General features: G+C 44.5%; 1 protein-coding gene across 1 annotated transcript; it reads left to right on the top strand.

Annotated features, from left to right (window-relative positions):
• The first annotated feature begins 1,085 nt into the window (after window positions 1-1,085).
• Window positions 1,086-22,529, top strand: LOC142588716 (neprilysin-like). The gene is made up of 5 exons (XM_075700531.1): window positions 1,086-1,505; window positions 1,850-2,128; window positions 9,158-9,330; window positions 17,099-18,155; window positions 22,083-22,529. The coding sequence occupies exons 1-5, from the start codon at window positions 1,086-1,088 to the stop codon at window positions 22,527-22,529; spliced, it is 2,376 nt and encodes a 791-aa protein (XP_075556646.1).
• The last annotated feature ends 1,558 nt before the right edge of the window (window positions 22,530-24,087 follow it).

Here is a 24,087-nt window from a genome sequence, read left to right as displayed (position 1 = left end):
TATATTACCTCTTATTAAAATGAAAATGGGTGGGTGTATTTTCACTCCTAACAGTATCGGCAACAAAGCCCGACAGGTCGGAGGCATTTGCAGGACTTTTGAACCTGTCTACTTTCTGTCCGACTGTCGTCAATTAGGTAATAACGTAAGTCACGAGTTCTTAAAGTAATTACTGGTTAGGCTTGATGTTAGGAAGTAATGGTAATTGCTGAGCTTCAAGTGATCCCATTGTGATCGCAAATACTTTTGCGCAGGTTAGAAGCTGATCATGAGGATTTATGGATTTCATTGGTGCATGGACCAGACAGCTTATTTGTTGCTGCTAACGTATAACGTATGAATATGTACGGGAATGATCATCGTCTGAGCAATGCTGCTGTCTCGTGCTTAGCGGCAAGCCGCTGCATCGCCAGGCCATTTAAATACAGTGCGGTGGGTAATGCACGCGTTGATGTTTTCGGTTTGAAAATGTTCCTTCGTACCTTGGATCGAATGCAGTTAAACAAACCGTTCATATGCCGTACCTATTAACGGCGGAAGTGTTGCTTGCCAACTATGGTAGCGCCATTTCAACTGCCTGTTCCGACAGGTATTTCTAGCATAAACGCGAATCGTGGAAGCACCGAGCGACATCTGGTACACGCAGATAAAAGGACTTGTTGGTGTCCTCAACATAGCCGCATTTCCGTGCCTACTGTTCACAGTCCAATAATTGTTCGCTGCCAAACCTCAATAAAGTTAGGGGGGCTTAAAGGGGAATCGGGATTAGTTTTCCCCACCTGTGGTACTTTAACGCCTTTAGTGTTATGGTTGGTTACCGCATAAATCAGCTCCCTTTCTACTTTAAAGACATAATTTCAGTTTTTACAAGTTCTTTTTTCTTCAAAATTTGTTGATCATTCATCGCTTTTCGCCCAGAATTCGTTGCATCAGTAGACCGAGAATTAGCCAGGCCAAACTCGTGCTGGAGCGCGAGCAGGCGCGCGCGCAAGAGGAATGCGCAGAAGAAGACGAACACGTCAAATCGCTCGGTCGCCAGCGTTCTTCATATGGTTTACCAGAAATCAGAGTAAACGAACCTCGACATGTCGTCACCGGCGCAGAAGGGTTCAGAAGGCAGCCAGTCTCCTCCTCCGGCCATTCCGTCGGCTGCCGTCGGTGTAGATTCACACGATGATAACGCGCCAACCGCTGCCACTGCGGCAATCGCTTCAATGGCCGCCGTCTCAGCGAGCCCCGCGGTCCCCTTCGAACATGCACCGCAGGAGAAGACGGCCCCGCGAAGAAGCCAGAAGAAACGGCACCACCAGCGGAAACAAAGCAAAGTCCAGCCGCCGGCACAGCGTGCGATCTCCTCGGTGTCGTCGTTCTCCCAGCCCGTGACTCCAGCCTCCGCGCTCGGCGTCGGCACACACCAGGACACGAGCCCGGCAGACTTGGGGGCAAGCACGGCGGCATCCCCTTCGTCCCCGCAGAACGACACCGTGATGCTTAAGATAGTCAAGGTACGGACGAAGGACCCAATATTCGACGCGCCTTTTATAACGCCTCACCAAGGCCCCATTTCGGTTCGTAATACCAAATCATACCAGCCATTCTATCCGTTTGCTTCGGGAGATCAACAAAGGTGTCAAAAGTTTCCAACTGTCCAGCATTAAACTAGGCAGTGCTTCACAAATTTGAAATTGCTGATCGGCAAAAATTATGTCTACATACCAATACTATGTTGCGTGCACAGGCGTGAAGAAATTTTAGCAGCTTGCTGTAAGATTGCTCGTGGCAACATTTCCTCCTCCGATTCTCTTCCTATTCGAACATAACTCATGATATTCGAACACCCCCATTGCAGGTCGAGAAGATGAAAGGAGGCGGATGCGAGCAGTACGCAGCCTCATCCGCTGTGCAGTCCGATGACCCTTCGTGTGCACAAGTTGTACGCAAGACAGCGGTCTCCACGACTCCTCCCAAAAAGCGAACCGTTAAGCAGAATGCGCCCACAGCAGACCCTGAATTCCTCAAAGCCCTTGCATCGTTGACCCCCTCTCCGGACAACGAAGCAGCTAGGCAGGAATCTGCCAAGGGCTCGAAAGCTTTACTGGGGGTTGGCGGGGAACAACCATCTTCCTCGGTGAGTTGATTGCTGTTTCTCTGTAATCTCGGTCTTTCTCGATAGCATTAACCTCACGAGATTTCGTACTATTGTACAATCAGTTTGAGTGAGCGCGCGACGCGTCAACGTGTTTCAGTGCGAAAACAATATCGGCCCTATTGTGCGGCAACTGTGGCTCCGTATTGTTCCCACAATGTACCGGTATAGTTCAATAATGGTCATGTGTGCATTATTTTACAGTGAAGCAGTTGGCGAAATTAGGCAGTGCTCAAAAACGTTAGGTTAATAATTTTAAAACTTTCCTGGAACACTAATCACTCAAGGAGTTTGTATCTTAGGCAACGATGAGAAACATGTGGATTAATATACCGTGACATTTTGAAAGGCGTTTGTCAATTAGTGTTTAAGTAAGCATTGTTAACCTTCGTTTCCGATCCATTTAGAAGCGTTATATGACGTACTTCGAAAATGCAGTCGGGTAATTGCTAGAACATTCAAAACTGGCAGAGTGTTCATAATATGATAAGTGCGGGCCACCCTATGTGTGATGGGAACCATAAGTTTCTTTATATGCTAATTATGTGCTGTCAAAATGAATACTCGTTGTTTTTCCAATTTTATGCATTCTACGACGAATGCGCATATATTCCCCGGCTGTCTCGGTGACATATGCCAGTCACGGTTTCTGTATTTCTTGAAATACGAAGCATTACAGGAATGTCTAAATATAAATGTTTGTTGTTTGTAGGCTACATACAGCCTATGCATAAATTTGCTTATTCAAGCTTAATTTCATAATTCTATCATCATCATCATCATCATCATCATCATCATCATCATCATCAGCCTGGTTACGCCCACTGCAGGGCAAAGGCTTCTCCCATACTTCTCCAACTACCCCGGTCATGTACTAATTGTGGCCATGTTGCCCCTGCAAACTTCTTAATCTGATCCGCTCACCCAACTTTCTGCCGCCCCCTGATATGTTTCCCTTCCCTTGGAATCCCGTCCGTAACCCTTAATGACCATCGGTTATCTTCCCTCCACATTGCATGTCTTGCCCATGCCGATTTCTGTTTCATGATTTCAACTAAGATGTCATTAACTCGCGTTTGTTCGCTCACCCAATTTCCTCTTTTCATATCCCTTAACGTTACACCCTTATTCTTCTTTCCATACCTCGTTGCGTGGTCGTCAATTTAAATAGCACCTTTTTCGTAAGCCTCCAGGTTTATGCCCCGACAGTGCTCCATACTACCTTAAACCGCGAGCTTTCTCACCCCGAAAGCAACTGTACATGACACCATCATCGAAGTCAGTGAAAATATGAGAAATGTTTAGTTTATTGTGCGGCCGAACGCTCGCGCTCTTGGAATAATTAGAAGCATTGCGAATAATTACTCAAACCTTTTTTTTCAGTTTTAATTCCTCATAAGAGAAAAAATTATGGGGTTTTACGTGCCAAAACCACTTTCTGATTATGAGGCACATTCCTCATAAGAAGTCCGTATGCATATTTACTGTGCTAGGTGAACTGAACAAGGAGGGTTGTTTACTTGTATAGTTGGCCAAAATAAGGGCTGCGTTATGGGTAATGCGGGGCGCCCTAAGTACACTGTGATAGAAAGTTGCGCAGGTTTGTACGGTAACATAATTAGGTTGCAGTGCGAAAGTATGAAGACGTAGACGTTACCCACAGGACAAAGCAATGTACTTTGTATTTCACAATGCAGCGCTCGTCCTGCGTATCTCGTTTACGTTTTCGTCGTTTCGTACTGCAATAAAATTTGGGTGTAATATCTGGCTAAATTTTGGGTTTTGTCCAAATTAACAGTGTAACGAATATTTGTGCTGCCTAATGCGCCTCGAGCCCTTATTATTTCGGTATTCTCTCGGTGAACCCTGCAAACTGAACGGGGCATCGTGTTAATGATTGGGGAACATGTGTGTAGGCCAACTTAAAGCGGCTCGGTTAAATGTGGCCTTTGCAAGGAAGTACGTACGAAACTGTCCCGGAACGCTGAGTGTTTTACGAGCACTCAGATTTTATCTCTTTCCTAGCAGCCGAGCTAAGAAAAGATATCATGGAGATATAACTTAGTGGGTAAAAAGCTATGACAAATTGGTTTGTGAAGAACGGGTGTGCTAATAATACTGCCCTCTAAATAAATTCCTACGCAAGTGTTTGAGAGTGTCATGCGGCGGTTATAAGCCGTGCCTAATAATGTTCCTAGATAACTCTATGTTTCAACAATTCTACATTTAGTGGAAATTTGGCTATGTTAAATGCCATGCGCACCGGAATTATTACGTTCCTGGCTTGATTAGAAATGTTGTAAGTCCATTGCAACAGTCCATTTTCTCTCTTTAAAGGAAAATTGCTACACAATTTTTGACCACGTAGGAAGCCTATTTTTACATTAATTTAGCTATACAGCAGTCTTTGTGGGAACGTTTATGCTTGAGACACAAGTAGGCACGTTGCAAAACGTTCGCAAACATCGATGCCTGTCGTACCGAAAATTCAGAGAACGCCATCATCACTAGTCGCCCAAAGTAACGTGTTATTCAGACTGTAGAGTACCAGCGTCCGGATCGTCTACTTTGCATACCGTTCCTGTGTATCATCGAACAGGTCCCGCACGTCCGCTAGCCACAGAATGCGTACACTCTGCTGATTGTTTCATGCGCTGTGTCCACGCCATTTTCCTTCGGGGTGTTCATTTAGCTCGAAGTATTCTCCTAGTCCAGCAGGTGTTATATAGCTGGTTGTCTACGTTCAACGAGCAGAGCCTCGATCCGTTTTGTCTTCACTCGGACATGAAAAGTGCATTGAGGTGACCAGGGTAAGGACACGGATATTGTCTGGCGTAACGCAGAGGCGATTGAGGCGTGTGGTCGATCTACAGTCTAGACTCTAGGCCGGCGCGGGAAGATATGTCCTCTCTCACGTCTGAACCGCAGGATCTTAGTGCATCACGCGCTAGCTTGGCTTACCAGTAGCATTCTGGCCCATATACGGGTCGGGTTCACCGGGCGTCTTCGATTATCAGTCCCTGACAGCCCCGGACTGCTTGGGACTGCTGCCCGGCATTCGATTTTCTTGAACGGCTTCGCCAGCTCCGCCCACCAGTGCGAGAGCTGCCAGAATTGCATTCTTCTTGTATAGACCGGAAGGCGCGGATTGTTCGCGGGCGCTCAGAGCTTTCAGCACAACTTTGCTCGGACCTGCGCAAGCAGCTAGCTGTCTTAAAAAGATGCACACGACCTTTGACTACATGTTGTCCAGTATGCCGTATGCTTCTGCGTACTTTGAGCGCTCCAGAGAGCGAATATTGTGCACTGAGCGATCGCGTCTATTACCTCTGTGTTTTGTGGGCCGTCATGGGAGCTTTCCACGTGCCGTCCAATTGCTGCAGCTTTTGTCTTTGTGTTTCTTATAGCGAGAAGCACAGCGATCAAGCGCACACGCTTGCTTTTAACACCTCAATACTGGTAAATGCAATTCCAAGGCGGGACAGAAGATAGGCACACAAGAACAAAACTAGCGCTAACTGGCAACTAAATTTTATTCTTACCACTTCGCCCACTTAAGCACACAGCAGATTAGGATCGCGCAAACGCAAAGCCCATCATGCCAACCAAGGCATCATATAAAAAGCGCATAGATTACAGCATCACTTCTAAATACTGCTTTTCTTAGCTGCGCAAAACAATCGACGCATCGTTAATATAGGCGCTTCTTTTTTTTTTCCAATATGATGTGCCTCCATGATTTCTCCTGCCAAAGCATTGCCACTCCGCCCTTGAAATTGTTTGTTCGTAATCGCACAGACTTAATCAAGAGCAAGTAGAACGAGAATTTATGGGGTTATAAAGAAAGTCAGGAAAATTTTGCGTATGTGATAACAAGGTGAACTAAGATGGAGCATATGCTGAGCAGTGACTTATTCTGGATGGGCCCCACGTGTATCGAGATCTAAAAGCAAATGCCTCTTTATATAAAAATAAATTATAATGGGACTATGAAAGCAAAGAAGAGATTATGGCAAGCATGATCAGCGCCATGAGTTAGGAAAAGATAACTGGCCTTAACAGGTTCTGATCGTACAGCAAGGCCCTACGATTTGCAGCGTGGATGATGCGTTACGCAGGAAATCACACAAGATAAGAACAAGCTTGGTAACGGAAGAAGAGTTGGCGACGTCAGAATTGGTTGGACAAAGACAGAAGACGTTAGAAAAGACAGTAACAAAAATGAATGGCGGCAAGAAGCTATTCGGCGCGGACACTTTCAGAGGCGCATCAAGGCGTCGTAAGAGTTAAAAGGAGGCTTCAGTGCAGCGTTCTCCGCAATGCCGAAAAGTATCCTATTGCATTGCCGAAAGACAGTGACTTGTAAGAACTCTTAGTGCTTCATGCGCTTTAATCATCCATGCAAGGTGGGGTTTTCTTAACATTGACACATCATAGGGCAAAGCTTTCAATTATGCGTGGCTGACAGTGAGATTCATTATAAAAATAATGTATCACATGCAGAAGAATTACTTCCTCACCAGTGGCACAAGAAATGGCACCTTTTCCGGCGGAGAGGATAACAAAGACAAGGCAATTCGACGCTATTGGTATAGACTTCGTTGGATTGCTGAATGCTCGAGAAGAGGACAGTAAAACTACAATCCTTTGTGTTGTGGTATTTACTTCTGCAGTAGCAAGAGCTGTACAACTGAAGTTAGTCAAGGGCATTTCACCTGAAGCACTCATAGAAGCCTTCCGAAGATTCGTAGCTACAAGAGGATTCTGAGCGACATTTTATCAATTTATAGTGAGGACGCAAGAGCTTTCAAGAACTCCGAAAACGAGGTAAGCAAAATCCTCACTATGGAAGACAAACGCGTGCAAGAATACCACCACAACATGCAAGTGAAATGGAAGCTTATTGCAGAGTTAGATCCGTCGTCTGAAGGATTTCATGAGACTCATCACACGTCTTAAGACGTCAACGAGCAAAGCTATTTGAGCTGAACTAATGAATGAGGAACTACGAACTGTGGTTGCTGAAGCAAAAGGAGCGATTAACAGCCGGCCTCTTACGTGTTTCACAATCCCAACGAGACTCCGCCTACGATATATGGGCGGACTTAATAGGAGGCAAACAAGTGCTTAACAAACACGAAGACAGCAAACGTAGTGAACACACTTTGTTAAATTACTGGAGCAAAAGAAAGACACTGAGAACATGGTGGGCAAGATAGAAACAAGAATATCAAAGGATAAAAAATGTGCTAGTTCAAGACCTCCTTGTAATACAAATATACAAGAAGGAGATGTGACTATTCTTGGAGGACCACATAAAAGAACGCAGTGGAAGCTCTGCAACGTAGCAACAAATTTTCCAGGAGAGGATGACATAGTAAAGACATGCTTGGTTCGTACACCCGAAGGCAAACTTGTCAAGAAACCGATGCAGCGGTACACTCGTTCGAAGGCTACTTCGCTTGAATCTGGCCTGCAGGAAGATGTAGAAAACGGATTGAAGATAGAGCTGAGAAGGCGACAAAACAAGAGGTTGCCGAGGGAACGCTCTAATTATTTTTGTTTTTATGCTAGTTCCGAATAAACCGAAGACGTGTCAGTTCTGCGCTCTTTTTGGTCCTTCCGAAACACCAGCCGCTACCGCAGCGGCCATATTGCTTGCGATGAAATGAGGATGATATTAGTTTTGATTTTGCCAGCGCCATCGGTTAGCCGAATACTTTAGTTCACGACTCCACCGCTACTGCTATTTCCGTTACATCATGTAAGGTGCAGTTTCCCTTCTCTAAGTGTCATAGACATTCTGCGCTCTGCATGCGTTTTATGTGCGTGCGCGCAAGTGTGTGGAAGTACAGCACACGTCCTCATCTTATAGACCTTCCGCCAGGCGCAAGTTCGCGATTTAACCAATTAAATTTCTCAGTGTAGGAAGCGTGGCAATATGGTACGAAGTAGGATTTACACACAACCTGCAAACACGACAGCATCGGACTGTAATTAGAATATACTAGAAAACTTAAGTGTGTTATGCGGAAGCTCACTAAAGGCCTCTTCGAACTGCCGTTTGTACTAGGGTGAGCACAGATAGAGAAATCTTAGATGAAATTTCAAAGATTAATAATCATAGAAGCATAGAAGGATGGATAATCAAAATTTGAATTTAATCTTACAGCTTCGCTGTAAGATTAAACAATACCGAGCACTGCGGCTTTGCTGAGATCACATTGATAGTATACGCTAATCATATATGGGCAACTTATCCAAAGTGAAATTAAGTGAAATTACGTTGCAGTTGACCTTTAATGCGTTGTACAATGTTCGTAGTATATGTTTCGCTGGTGTCGCCCTTGAAATAAAAAAATACAATTTGTTTATATTTCATTAAAATGAAGTTACGTTATGGGACATGCGCAGATGAGGTTCCAAGTGTCAGGACAAATTATGGCCTCAGCAGTAATTAGTTGTTGTTATTTTACCGCGGCTGTTTTTAGCATAAAATACAGAATAAGCCACAGCGAGGAGTTCGTTGAAAAACTAAATATGTGCACCCACCTGATCCCAGCCGCAGCACTTCATTGTAATAAATTTCGTATACTGGTATGCGGAGCGTTTTAGGTGTGTTTTACGAACGACTCACGATTTACACTGCGCCCGTGGGTGAACTATCAACGCCTCTAAGATCACATCCAACGAAAATTGGAGGAACGTATCCGCCCTTCTTGTGAAGCAAAGTGTGTGTGAATAAATACTGCGATTTCAAAAATTCCTTTGAATGTGGCCAAAATTTCAATGGAGCAGTCAAGTACGGGCAACGTATTAAGTTATCTGATTTGAGTACAGTCAACTGAAACTCTGACTTTAAGTCCTCGAGTTATGAAGCTTCAGTGGCAATTTGTTTGCGCTTCTTTTGACGCTGCACAAGTGTTTGTTTTCTTTTTCTTTTTTACATGTTATATGCTGAGGTCGTTTCTCTTGTGGCAAGTAGCAAATTTTTCTTTTTTTTTACCACAGGATCGCTTTGCCGGAAGTCACATGTTTTCACCTGTGAAGGTCTCGTTCGAGGTCAAAGTGGTGCTGATAGGGCTCCTAACTATGGCTACCCTGGCCTTTCTCTTCCTCCTGTACCCAAGGGCAGAAAAGCAAACCGGGACGTACTGCAAGACGCAATGCTGCCAGGAACACCAGTGAGTGAGCATTATTAGCCTTCAGTCGCAGGGCAAATTTTTTTTCTGTTTGACAACGCGTGATGCGTGAAGTACAGTTATGTTCATGCGGTCGTTAAAGAATTATGGGGTTTTACGTGCCAAAACCACTTTCTGATTATGAGTCACGCCGTAGTGGAGGTCTCCGGAAATTTTGACCACCTGGTGATTTTTAACGTGCACATAAATCTAAGTACACGGGTGTTTTCGCATTTTGCCTCCATCTAAGTGCAACCGCCGTGGCCGGGATTCGATCCCGCGACCTCGTGCTCAGCAGCCCAGCACCATAGCAACGATGGCGAGTTTCATTCAGTCGTGTACCTAAGTAATATTGCAAACAATTCAATTGATAGCACTTCAAATAAATAAGAGAATGAGATTATGTTGCAACGTTCCCCACAATGCATCCTCCATTCTGAGTAGTACCATTGCTCGTCCTTTTTTATTGCTAATCATGGTATTAATTTAGACAAGCTTCCGCAAACAATCAAACGGCAATCAATCTCGGTATCGTGATAAAAGTGCTAACCAAGCAAGAAATTTATAATATGGCAGTAGTAGGATTAACTTGCGGTAACGATGCTTGTGACTGTGTATAAAAAATACGATAAGAACATTACATTTTAAAAAGTGCTAATAATTTATGTTGTTTATTAATAAAATACATTTTTGTTATTGCTGTGTCTGTGGGTGTTATCTATTAGGTGTAGTGCATGCGGTAGACATGGTTGCACATTTTCACAGGTTACGTGCTCATTTGATTTAAATTCTGCCAATAGTTGACGACCGCGCGAAAAGAAAAACTGGACAAAGGTCAGCTGTGCCAACCACATACAAATAATATTTCATTTAAAAGATATCTAGACATCTTGGTCGATAAATGAAGACAGAGACGGATGTTGCGAAATATTTATTTGGAAAATTATTTATCGGCACAACAATCATTTTCTATATATGCTCAACAGTAAGTAAAATTCACCTGCCCCAGCGCTTCTACCACAATGGCTTCTACCAAGCCCAGATAGCATGAGTCGAGCAGTTTTTGGGCACCTCCTTCAATATAGCCTCAACTGTCCTAACCATACCTTGTTTTATACCTATCCAGTGTCCCTCTTCCCCATGACGTATACGAAAAAGTCTGAGAGTGTTGTAACTCGACCGTAAGTGTTCACCAACAATTACGATATTCCCTAATGGAAAGTTCAGTGCTGCTCTCTACGTGTTTTCATTTCGCGATATATGGTCACGTTGTAGTGACGACGAAGAAAACAGTCGCAGAACTGTGCACGACGAAACTCTGTATCGTACGAAAGTGTGCCCAGAAAAACAAGCTGCACTACAAACACAACAATAGCGGCGAACACAGTCGGCGATCGTCGAAAATCTTATCTGCGGGGCAAGCGAATCGGCTTTTATACACGAGTCATCAAATATTCGAGAATAACCGCTAGTGGCCGTGTGTCTTGAAGAATGTACTGGACAATTCGCGTCGTGCATACAATCAGATTACACAGGGCACGGTGACGACTGATAACGGATAGAACCATCGACAACATTCGAGATACCGAGAAATTGCCGGCCCATGCAGGCGTGTCCTGTGCTCAGTGACTACGTTTAACGTTGCTTAGCCGGTGAAAAAGCGGTCAGCTTAGACAGATAAACAAGTACACGCGTCAATATTGAGACAATAGACGGTTTTAGTATAGCGTAAAGCAGCAAACGCAAAGAGTTAGCGTGAGCGTTAGCGTTTCGTGCACCACACTGCGCATGCGCTGTACGTAAACGGTGCTCGAACTCTTATACCTATGCCACACGGGCACATTTGGAAAGCCTCCCAGTCGACGGCCTTCGAAATGTCACAACTCTATTGGCTCAAAGGAGTTGTCGCTCCTGCTACACGGCACTTTCGAAAGGCCGTTGAGTGGTTCAGGCGTTTCTCGTAAAATTGTGTGGCGCTGCGAATCTTTAGTTTCGTTTTCGTGTTACGAAAAGTCAAGCAACAGTAAAACTACCTAAAAGCACTGTAATTTCTTTTATGTTTGTTTATACATTTAAAGAAATGTTTATACATTGCCATACATATATGTTTAGTTTTAAGTTGTTGAGTAGCGAAACGGCGGCAACGTTTGCGTCGCAGCATGTCGGTGTTGTCGAGAGTATGTGCAGTTCGCACATATCAAGTGGCAAAAATGCTCTTGAATAATTAATAACACTCATACAGAGTATTTTTAGAGCATTTTGGTTCGATTTGTTCTTTCTAACCGATATTATGAGCACACTGTGAACGAGAGGGCGTGTTCGCACTGTTTCCGTTTCCGTTGCTCAAAGGCCATCGAGATTTTGATAGAGTTGTAGGGTGCTCCGTTGACTCGATAGACTATTGACTCGGCGGCCTTCGAAACCGCCCGTGTAGCAGCTCGAACTTGACCTTTGAGCCAACTGACTATCGGTTGGAAGGCCTTCCAAACGCCGGTGTGACACGGGTATTACGCACGTACGCCATTTCGGATTTAGCGGTGAACGCTAACGCACGCAAGCGGAGCCTTACGTACGGCAACATGGCGGCGCCAGTCGAAGTGAGACCTGCCCGCTTCTGATCTATCGAGTCGTCGGCCTGCGCTGTTCGGCTCATTCGTTCCCCACTAATGCTCGTGTTTGTTTTAGATTTATGTGATGATGATTTGAGAGCGGCGTGCAGGTGACAAATGGACGTTGTTTACGATATACGTTCTCGATTAGCGGCACAGTAGGCTTAACGAGAGGGTTTGCTTAGGTTTGCTCATGTTTGCTGTATCCGCCTCGAGATGGCGCCCAAGTGTATTTCGCTCTAAATTTCGCTCGTTCGCTCGGTGTAAGGCCGCATGTCAAGCCGATGAATGTTACGTTTTCCGCGGCAAAACAAAGTAGTGTGGTCGGTGCTGCGGTCACAATGCGTGTGCGCTTTACTAATGACGACGACATGGACCTCCTGAAGGAGGTTTTCGCCTTGAACCCATTCGGACAGACGTCAAGGTGGGCGTCCGCTGCAAAAAAGTGGAAAGAAGTGGGAAGTGCGTTTTCTTGAAGCAAAATTGCCGGCTAAACGTCCCCTCCGGAATACCCTCGATATTGAGCAGGCCACTTTTTGAGGACACATACGACTTGCGTGGTCGCTCTCGTTCCCAAAGCATCAGGGCATCTCTGTCATCCCAACCTAACAAGGACAGGTAATATGGGTCCCACAGATCACTCGATCGCGGCATGCTAAGAATAATCGGTGTGTTTCGCCACTCTCAACGAAACAACACTGAAACCGAACACCTACATGCGTAATTAACGCAGCGACTGTGGCTTTAGATAAGCTTGACTTAACGACACACTTGCACATTCGGCATTGGATCAGCTCGACATTTTGTGTGGATTTGGCTTTCGAGTACTTCGTCTTTTTACATCTGCATGGCGCCGTATATGTTTGCGTTAACGTTAGCGCTTTTTCTCCGTTCCGCTATTCTAAAACACTACCTTCTGCCGCGCAGTGCAGCCTTTTCTTGGCGTTAGCGTTGCGTCACATGCTAACGCTAACACAAGCGTTTTACGCTGTACTAAAGCTGTCTAAATGAATTTGAGCGAGACGTGTATAAGAGTCGAGGATGATCGAAAGTCTGATCAGTGGCTCAAGGGCGTCGGCTTTTATGCATGACTCGTCGAAGGTTCCAGCGTAATGACCGGTACCGCGTGACTTCGAAAAGCACTACAGAATTCGCGTCGTGCATGCGATCAGAGAAGAACAAAATCGCAAACCATAACAATCGAAACAAGCGCGAATGAGACCAAACCAAGCACACACACCAAGCGCGAGCAGACCATAGTACGAAACGAACGGCTCAGTTGTGACCAGATACGAGTACGCATCGAGCGGTCAGGCGGGTCCGCATGATATCGGTTTCCCGTGAACACGTCACTGAAGGGGCCACTCTCATTGGTCTCCACCGTCCGTGGTTCGCGTCTTTCATCGCCCGCTCTGCCTCTGTGTTCAATCTTTCATCTTTCACTGAGCTCGTTCTCTCAGTTACAGAGCCGACGTCAGCGCCGCCGCCGCTCCCCGCAGGAATGGGCTCCTTAAAGCAGCGCTCTAAAAGGGGTTGGGCATAGTTATGATGCTTGGCGGAGCGGTAAAAAACCATAGAATTGAGATGCAACACAACATCGTTCAGTGGAAGGAGTGGGCAAATGCATTGCCTAGAAGCCCTCATTCGGTGACATACAAGCAGGCTGGTTTGCAGTAAGGCAGCACCACGGCGCCTTCACTAAGGACGCCTAAGTAAGAAAGCTTTCCGAATTCACAAAAGCGCGGCTAATCGTAGTGCAGACTTTCTTACTCGGGTCAGGGAGGTTTCAGAATCCATGCCTGTGAGTTAACGGTTTCATCTAATATTTTAAAAGATGTTTCAGGCTGGCGCTTTGAAACGGGGGCCAGCGTTTTCTCGCACAGCATAGAGAATAGAGAAAATCTGCACGATCACAGCATTGCCAGATGCTGCGCCGTCATTCATGGAGTCCGCCGATAAAGCTGAGCTATCCAAGTCTTATTCGCGCCATCTGTCCAAGGTACAATGTTTCACTAAACAGGCGAACGAGTTGGCCTTGAACGTACTGCAATAGCTTCTCGGCGAGTCCGTGGAGAGCGCAAGCCAGAGTATCGAACCGGACCTAACTTAAAGCGGGCAAATACATTCTTCGCTTTAACCGGAACTGAACCAATTTAATTTAACTAAGGGGTGAACTGACAAAAAATGACAGTGTTCGCTTCAGACTTGCTATTTATTTTCGAGCCATTCATCTGTGTATTGCCTGCACTGTCGAGTCAACTCTGAAAACTCATTCGTAAGTACACACCGCATTTTCCCGATTTTAGTAGTAATGGCACTATTAGCGCAATTGTTAACCCATCCAACAATGCGGCCGGTCCTAAATGTTGCTCTGTCGTTAAGATTGTACGGCGACTCAGTGGCGTTACCTACTAGGTTAATGCAGAGCCCCCCTCCTGAAACTCCCATCGGCTTCCTCAAACTGACGTCGTTCATGTTTCAAGACTCAAACCATATTTTCGCGCCGCGACTCGACCATCGAGTGACTTTACTACGTTGACGCTTTAACGTCGTTCTTTATTGTCGTTGTTTTTTGCTTCTTTTTGCTGTGTCTGGTTTTCTTCCATTCATTCCTTCTTTGACAGCTGCAGATTATTTCGCGTTACCCCACATTTCTTTTCTTTATGTAGCAATCCTCATTTTTTTCTTTTAACCCTTATAAACAGTATTGAGACGAAGCTTATCTATGCGGGGATTGGTGGGGGGATGGGTGATGACATATGCCATGACACGTGAGCCATCCGCTATGGCACGTACACGAAGAAGTGGAGACCGCTTGCGTTGTGTGCTTCCGGTCCGGGACAGTATGCTATATTTTCACGCCTCATAATCTGGTAGTGCATGTAACCTATGAATTATTGTTTATATTGCCCGTAGTTGCGCCCTTTTTCTTTCTTTTGCTCTCTTCTGCTTTTTGTTTTGATATGCCTGTTTATGTTGTCAGTAGGCGAGGTCGCTCTTGTGAAGGGTGCTTATTTCGATTTTTTAAAATTAATTGCAGTTGAGAGTAAGTTCAGTATCCTGTTGTTTCTATCCTGTGTCGGTGTCCCTGCAACGTCGAAAAATAAATAAAGGTAGCGGGATTAGGTGTATAGACGGAAGGCTAACGCAAAAATAGGTATTCAACAGAATGTCGCTTCATTAGGCATGCGCGAGATCAACAGTGAAATATAGATTAACCGACCTCAGAATATATCTCGATCAAAATCAACAAACATTAAAGTATGAACCACATGTTGAAGTATGACGCCCAACTTTTAACTATCGTAATATAAGTTGTTAATAATGCCTCATCGCTCTGTATGATCAGGTCCGAAAAGAGGCTTGATATATTAAGCACTGCTCAGCTTTTTTAGTATTTAGAGGTCATGAACTCTTCTACACAAGAAATATTGCCAGCTCTCAGATATATGATGTTATCACATCTAGTCAGCAAGAAAGAGAGTACGGGAGCTATATCAAGCTCCTTAACCACCAACTCATCAGTTCTTCCTATGTAATGGCATCTTTGATTTTGGTTGCTCTCATTTCCCGTGATTACTGCTTGCCTGTAAGTTGTCGAATTTTCCAGCTCTTATAACCAATCTAAATTGTAGACTTTTGGGAGTCGCGCAGAGAATGGAAATGAGGTCGCACAAGCGACTGATAAGGAGCTAGCTTCAACTTTGATGGAGTTCTATGTAAAGTTTACATGACGAGATTAAGATTAGTATAAGTTTTTATATGACTTTAACTAAAAGATCACTTAAATGTGGGGCTATTACAGAGCACAATACATAGGTTCCCGATTTAGCGCTCAGGGTTATTAGTTTTACAAGGGATCTTGCGAAAGTAAGTTACGTCATTCATTTTCACACGGAAACTTTATTGGCAAAAAAAATGCACAATGACATGGCAAACTGCGCACTTTGCACTATTTCGCGACATAGGTGCAACCGTCATTGAGAAATGTGTCGTAGCGTGCAGTCAGTTTGAGGAAACTACTGTGGTAAAATTGGTGCCCTGCGGTGAAAGGAATTGTCGCACAGCCTGCTCCACCTGAGCACTGTTATGACTGTGACGTCCCGAAAGCATGACTTTAAGTAATAGCACGCACTTGCTTCAGGGACCACGTTGTCAACAAACGTTTGTCTGCCATCGTAATTTGTACTGGAACCACCTCGGGCACCGTCGGGCTGCTGCTACTCTCTCTTGACCGGCACTCTGTGCACGTGCCATTGCTCCTCCGCTCGTGCTCCTTCCATCGTTGAACCAGCAATAGGACTCTTTTGGCGATTGTTTGTTTAATCTGGCGTACGCTGTTTCAAAAAAATCACGAAACTCCCTTTTGGAGCGTCCGTCTTATTATCACTAGCAAAGAACCTTTTCTGGTGTTGTGTCTCCTTCGCGGAAATGTTACAAGGCCTCATACTATGACATGACTCCCACATAATGTCGTGCACACTATGCAGTCACCTACAAATAACATATGTCATGGTAGATTATACCAGTATAAACATTAACTAAAGAGAGAGGCCATTAACGCCTTACTGTTCGTCTCCAGAAGCATTTGATGAGGCTTTTTAGCGTCCACGACTACGCAGTATTCACGTTCGCTTACATTAGCTTCGATTAATGTTCCAATCTTGTGGTCTATAAATAATCCATTTAATATTTTGTGAACTAACGGTAAACACAAAAAAGCTCGAGAAAATATACTCTCATAAAAGAAATAGCGCAATGCCTATGCAAGAGAGATATGTTTTTTGAGTTGAATAACCAATTCTGTTTTGTCCTGACATTGTACGATAAAAAAGTTATCCTAATCCACGTTATATCTTAAGCTTTCATATCGTTTATCAACTTGGCTTTGTCAAAAGTGTGAGAGTTTCGGACAGTATATGTAGGCATGAGTCTCATGTATTATTTTTCTTATGTGCCTTCCCGATACATTTCATTTATCTTAGCGGCTGTTCGTACATCTCCTGCGCCTTGCAGAATTAGTCACGCTGTGTCACTGCCTACATTTAGCTATTATTACCCATGCGCCTAGTCTCTGGAATATACCATTAATATTTTGCGTTAATTCCGCTGTGATTTTTTGAAATGACACTTATTAGGAAGCATGTTCTTTTCTACTGCAGGTATCGCATTGAAAATCAGCTGGACAAAAGCGTCAACCCTTGTGATGACTTCGCTGATTACGTCTGTCGTCGCTGGACCACAAGACAGAAGCTTCTCCTGTCAAGATCAGAGATGTGGGATATGCTTTTGTCGTGGCTGTACAAGTTTCCGGAAAGGCTGAACAAAGTTTTTTCCCGATTCCCTATAGCGAAAAAAGTAATTGCAATGTTTAACACTTGCAACAATAAACAGGGCGGATCACAAGTCCACATCATGAAAGAATTCATGCGCGCAAGAGGCATTGTCTGGCCGGAAAAAGCAGAGGAAGCAGTTTCACCGGAGAAGGCCCTTTTTGACCTTTCGCTGAACTGGAACGTGCACCTCTGGTTTACCTTGAAGATATTCCCCTCCATTTCGAAGGAAATTCCACGACTTATCTTTGTGGAACCGAATGAGCTCATGCGTAGGTTGAAGGCCGTGTTTAGCCAAATACCAAGGCAAACCTTTCACAGAGTCTACAAACAACTCTTCCGTGTTTTTTCAAATGACACAAGCAGCAAACCGGAACCTGAAGACATCTTGAAGACGTTTTCAGTGCTTGAGCGTGTCTTCAACATCCTGGTACCATCGCGTCATTACAAACCGCGCATTACGAAACTATTATCTTTGAGTGATATGGACTACAACTCCTCCTTTCTCATTGGTTCGCACCTTATGAATGTGCTAAATTCTGTGGCGGAATTCGATCCGCCGATCACATTGAATGACTTGGTGCTTATGGAGGAGAGTTCCAATATTGGGAAGATTTTCGACTTGATCGCCGATTTCGGCAACGAGGTGGTCATGCGCCACCTGTCGTGGTTGTTTGTGCTGGAGTATGGGACAGTGGCATACCCAGCGGCTGTCATGCTCATCATTCGTGGCAGTGAGGACCATGTCAGGCAAGCGTTGCCCCGTTACTGTGCTCGTCAAGTCGAGTCGAGCTACAAACTCCTTGTGGCTGCCATGGCCTCCGTAGGCCTTTTCTCCGAGCAAGAGCGGCGCCGCATCGACGAGCATCTGGCCGCCATTGTGGAGGTGGGTGAGGCGACGCACCGACCTATACGATACTTCATCGCAGCCACGAGGTCGCATTTGCACAGAATCATGCTACTAATATAACTAAAAGAAAAGAACGCATGTCCTTGTTTAGGTGAGATACTCTATTTTGTACATGAATTGGGAAAACAAGATTTGACGGCACTAATATTGTCTATTTCTATACTCGTATCTTATTCTCTATTTAATGACCACCCACTGTGAGGTTAATAAATAATGAGCTAGATCCACAAGCAAAAAGGAAAAAAAATGAATAATGTGGTGTCCAACTTATATTTGTTTGGTAATATATCATCTCATGTGAAACGATGAATGCCAAAGCAATTCACCGCCACCCTCGAAAGGATGAATGTGCCCGCAGGTATAAAAGCACGAAACTGCGACAATTGCTTCACATGCCAGAAATAGTGGCGGTTTCTATCATGTTTTTAGGAGAAGCTTCAGTATAATTAACTGGCTTTCAAAGATTTGAAGTGTAACTTTTTCTAAATGAATCCTTTCTTTAGAGGATATTACCATCCTTTCACTTGTTGTTGCTATATAATCGTGTGGTCAAACCCATAAAACAACGCATTGCATAAATGTCTGTCGGTAGTTATCCACTGTGCTACTTATCTCTTTTTTTTAAGGCACGATCCCGCCCATAGAAACGGCGGGGATTTTTAATAAAGCACTTATACATACGACGGTTTTGGGATGGCACAACTGTATCTTTTTACTGAAGTTATTAGACCGAAATTTATTGTGAGCGCATGCGTGAGTTAATAATATACGCTCTAGTGGTGTGAGCATACTAGTAAAAAGAAATGTTTTTCTAAATGTAACGTATCTTTTTATGTAATTCTTGATTGTATTGCATGCATGACAGTTGGTAGCCACATAACAGGAATGTTTGTTTCTGTTAGCCCATTTTCGCACCATTGGTAGTGCGAAAGTTCCTTTAACCTCTAAACAATTTATCGATCAGGTACCAAATTATGACTTATCAGATACCAAATTATTATTTATCGATGAACCAAATTCTTTTTGCCTTCGCGAGTGGCGTTTTTACAACTCCTAAAGATATAACTACACATACTCCATAGCGCCACGATTCCCTTGTTCACAGTAAATTCGTCCTGAACTAAACTATCATAATCTGTCGCGACCAACTCACGTGGAATGAAGAATCGCTGCAACTAAAGTACGCAACGCAACTGGCATTCGTGCCACACAAGGTCACGCCCGCCGCGCTAGCTGAGCGGCAGGCCTGTTCTGCTGTTGACCATAAAGCCACGAGCTCGATTACTGGCAGTGGCTGAAGCATTCCGACTTTGGGTGTATGCAAAAAAGAAACGCAGCTGCATCGCAATTTTCGAATCTAGACCACGCCACTCTTGCTTGAATTAGCGAGGTAGCAGCAGTCGGAGGTGGGGACCCGGGCATTGCCGCATCGCCTGTAGCTGTTAGCGCTCTTAAATTACGTTGGTCGTGTTCGTCACAAGGACGAAGAAGACGTTTGACGCTTGGCGTGCGATGGATATTGATGAAACGCGCATTAACAGAAAAGCATGACCCATATCTGAATATATTTAGGCTTCAAACTCTTTTATCCAAGTGGCATATTCGGTTAGAGTTTAAGCCTAAAATGGGCACCTACCCAATGACATCCATCTCACTGCACACGCTCAGTCACCCAAGTTGTCCATATATATATGCAAATAGGTCCGGCGATTAAAAGCGGCAATCAGTAAATTCCGGCAACTAAACATACCCATAGAAATATGCAAATCCAAGGTACACTTGGGATATCTGTGGTGCGTAACCTTAGTAAAGCGGTTATTGAAAGACTTTACAACCAAAGGCCCCACTAAAATTTGCTTCACATTATTCACTAGAACTCCGAATCTCATAGAATGTCTATGTTATCCACCATGAAGGTCACAACTCTACTGATATGGAATTTTGCATTTATTTCCAATCCACTTTCCACAAGCTATGCCGTATTCGAAGCTGCAAATCAGCTGGAAGCGCATGGTGAGATGTATGTGCATCGATATCACAAGGATAAAGACATGGTGTGATGCTTGTTGAGGAAAGAATGGTGATGACAGATGTATGTAGAAATAAGTATGACACGTATAAAGCAACATGTAAGCATTCGGCACACCCCATAAGTCACAGTGCCATTGTTTATCTGGACGATTGGCCAGGAGAGAGCACACTTCCATGGAGGATATTGACTGTCTCAAATCGATGACTCAAGGCAATAATATTCAGCATTTTATTAGTAGATCGGTAAATTTAGGGTGTCTATCAGCCGACAGTACGTGTTAGGTTTTATCTAGGAATCGTATTGAAACATTACCATTATGAAGGATTAGACAGAAACCCGCAGACATACTGCAGCACATGCCGAACTGTCTGATAAACGAATACGTGGAATATAATTAACCATTTCATTGACAAATCGTCTTGCTTTAGACATGCCAGTGAGTTATTACGTGTTCTGATTTTGTATACGAAGAAAATTTGTTTCGTCCCATCGAACGGAGGTGTGAATACTTGGTCCGCATAAGAAACCTCGCTGGTAGTTCCAAATGTGATTTTTTTATTTTGATCCAATTACACCCATCGCGACTGCGACTGAGCCAAAGACGAGCAGCGGCGCGAAATGTGGGAAAGTATGCAAAGAAAGCTTCTCTTAAAAACAGATGTGTATGCATTCACCAAAAATAGGAGAACCCAGCAGGACGCTCCTAATCCAGATCGCTACAACTATCGCCTGTCTCAAAGAGCCTGTGTTGCCTACGGACATTAAACACATCAGTCCTCTAAATGCTGCCTCAATGAATGAAGCAAGTGAATCTCGACAAAGGGCGACCTACGTGCATCGTGCTCCTTCAAAAAAGCGAACGTAATACCGTAGAAGTACTAGCGTTGAGTGAAAAATAGCACCGCCAAATTTCCCTGTACTATTTATTAGTACGAAACCTTACATTCTCTCGAGTGTCAGGCTGGTAGTGGTCTGTAGAGTGTAATGAAATGCCTAGCAAAATAACAGTACGTAACTGTGGCCCAACAAAAATGCGTCAGAGAAACTATTATACAACATAAGGCACTCGTGTGCGTCGACAACTGCTGGCGTCATGGCGAAATACCATACCAATCTTCCGAAGTCCAACAAATAAAAAAAAATGATTGCGCACGCATCCATTGGAGATGAATGACATCGTTAACGTGATTACCAATCTTTTATATATTGGTTCCATTACGCGCATCACCAGATAAATCTTAAGTGACTTTTTTGCCATTGAGAGGGGTACATACCCAATGACACATGCCCAGTAAACCAAGTTGGCTTGAAATGTGTTTATTGAAAAACTTGACGACATATGAACGGACCGCATTCGGCAGGAAGGAGGTTCATTTCAGACCGAGGCATACCCACTGTCACATACCAATGGCACAAGATGGGTTAAAAGATCCTAGCTACAAATGTACACTCCGCAATCTTACTGTAGTCCAAGAAAAATCCTGTCTCTCCTTTAATGGAGAGTACATGTCAGCATGAAATGGCTACTGGAAAAGCAGGTTGGTTGGAGACGATACTGGCCACAATATTAAAACGGGCGTAGCGCATGTTCGCGACGGCGCACCCCACTATGCCATACTAGGCACTCGTCCACACGGACGCAATAGTTTCCTGTCACAGACAAAACCTCATTGCAAGTCCCGTCTCGGCCAAACTACAATCAGTGGTGCGCCGGAAGCAAAAGTTGTAATTTAGAGTTAAGTTGGCCCTTTGTTCAGAAGCGTCGTGCGCTACCTTAGGAAATGTCGCAAAGCATTCTATACGATGTGCGTAAAAGGTCCACACAATTTGCCTGCTGTTGACAAGCTTCATTTGACAATCTTCTTACGCAGGAGGCTGCCAATAAAACGTGGGCAGTCTCGTGGCTCGACAACGATACGAAAAAAATTGCCGTGGAAAAGCTGAAGAGCGTACGCACGGTGTTGTGGCCTTCCGAAAAGTTCCTCACGCCGGAGGCACTTGACGAAGTGTACGCAAACTTCACCTACAGCGCCTCGTCGTTCGCGGAGTACTGGATCGAGACGCGTCGCAGTGAGCGTCTGATGTTCGGCTCCCAGGCAGCCGAAGAGGAGATGTTCCTAGACGACAGCACCATGCTGCCATACGTAGACTACAGACGCGTGCTCAACCACCTGACCGTCTCCATGGGAGCACTGGCACCTCCTCTCTACTGCAAGGATGGCACGAATGCCATGTTTTATGGCGGCCTGCTGTACGCTTACGCTCGGGAGCTCATTACAGCCATTGACAGCGATGGAGTTAAGGTAAGGGAACTTTAGATTGGAGAAAAATTTTGCTTGCGTGGATTGATGGTGCCTACTAACCGTGGTGGCCCGAGCAGGCGATTGTCGTAAAATGTATGTAAGAGCAAAACTGCTTCTGTTTGCTTTTTTCGAAGGAAGATGACTTCTAGTAGCTGGAGAGACATTTCTCCCGCCTCAAGATGTTGAAGGGAAACACCTTTTATAACAATCTTAAGACAAACATGACTCAAAACGGATGAACCAAGGCCAGAGTGTGTAGCTTTGCATATTTTTGTCTACAGGGGCGTCTTATCACTTACGTGGTTCTGTACCCCGTTCATGGCGTTCCCTCTTGTCCATATAGTTGTACGATAGCCCGCTATAGGGATGCAGGGCATTATATTATAACTGCTGAAAAGTAATTCAACTTCTCATGTCAGTGAAGTTTCCGTTAGTATGAACCATCTGCTGATCTACCTCTGCAGCTCGCTTCATTTGAAAACTAGCAACAGGACGCTTTTATTTTGCATCTTGAGCTCCTCATGATTGAATCCTCTCGTAACGTGCGATCGTTGTTTCCAGAAAGTAATTCGTCCTCCTAATCAGCTGGACATTCATTCCTTGTTTTTTTTTTCGTTCGAATGTGAGAGATGCTGTGTTCATTGTCTAGATTGTCGAAAAAACTTCAACGCTCGGTCCAGAAGTCTTCATTTGTGTATGGCGCCCATGTTTACCGTTCGTAACTGTTCGTTAGAGCGTAATTTATCTACACCTGCTGCGTGTACGTTAACTTACCTGATTATTCTTGCCAGATTTGGAAAACTGGCATCGGCTACATGATAGCCTGTTCCTCGCTACGCAGTCCACTTCAAGTTAACCGCCAAACCGGTTAACTCCTTCCGTTATCCTCTTCTGAACCGAAGAAGCTCAGAGACATAACCGCCCTTTTAATGTCGAGTGGTATACTAATAATGCGAAGAAGCCCAAGTTTTTATGCCATGGTTAGGCTAGGCCGTGTAGCATTGTAGACGATGCAGTTCCTGACAGATGGAGTCGGATACAAATACCACCGCCCACGCAAACCACACGCAGTATGCTGCTGCCAAGAGCCCCTCGTGACTGGATTCAACGCTTCATCTCGGAATGCTCGCACGTTGGAATCTTCTAAAGCCCATGATTCACTGCCCGTTTATTTAGCTGTGACAGGCTTTAGGCTCAGTACAGTGCGTGTGGCTCTTAGTTGAATTTAGAACGCGAAGTTTCTTTCTAGCACCTAAGTATGTAATCACGATGTCCCAGGTTGGTGTAACGCTTCCCTTCTGAAAGTGTTTAGTTGTAGCTGCTGTGCAAATATACAAACGCTGCCTCTATGTCTCCGAAGATGCATTATATGCACACAACTAGTTACACATTGAGCAAACGATAAAGTGACATAACACAATGGACGCACATGAATAGGAAGATTACTCGAACACGGGTAATATACGCGTACGCAAACTTATTTTATTGTGGACGGAGAACGACACGCAGGCAAGGCAAAAGCAAATGAAAGACAAACTCTAGGTTAAACTATCCGTAATCACGTGGCCGGTGA

The sequence above is a fragment of the Dermacentor variabilis genome, chromosome 7 (assembly GCF_050947875.1).
Source record: "Dermacentor variabilis isolate Ectoservices chromosome 7, ASM5094787v1, whole genome shotgun sequence".
NCBI classification, from domain to species: domain Eukaryota; kingdom Metazoa; phylum Arthropoda; class Arachnida; order Ixodida; family Ixodidae; genus Dermacentor; species Dermacentor variabilis.
Note: the sequence above shows the minus strand (reverse complement) of the source record. Positions and strands in the feature narration are given on the sequence as shown.

Coding starts and splice junctions, on each gene's coding strand:
- LOC142588716 (XM_075700531.1), top strand. CDS start 1,086: ATGTCGTCACCGGCGCAGAAGGGTTCAGAAGGCAGCCAGTCTCCTCCT. Junction 1,506..1,849: donor TGATGCTTAAGATAGTCAAG/GTACGGACGAAG, acceptor CCCCCATTGCAG/GTCGAGAAGATGAAAGGAGG. Junction 9,331..17,098: donor CAATGCTGCCAGGAACACCA/GTGAGTGAGCAT, acceptor TTTCTACTGCAG/GTATCGCATTGAAAATCAGC.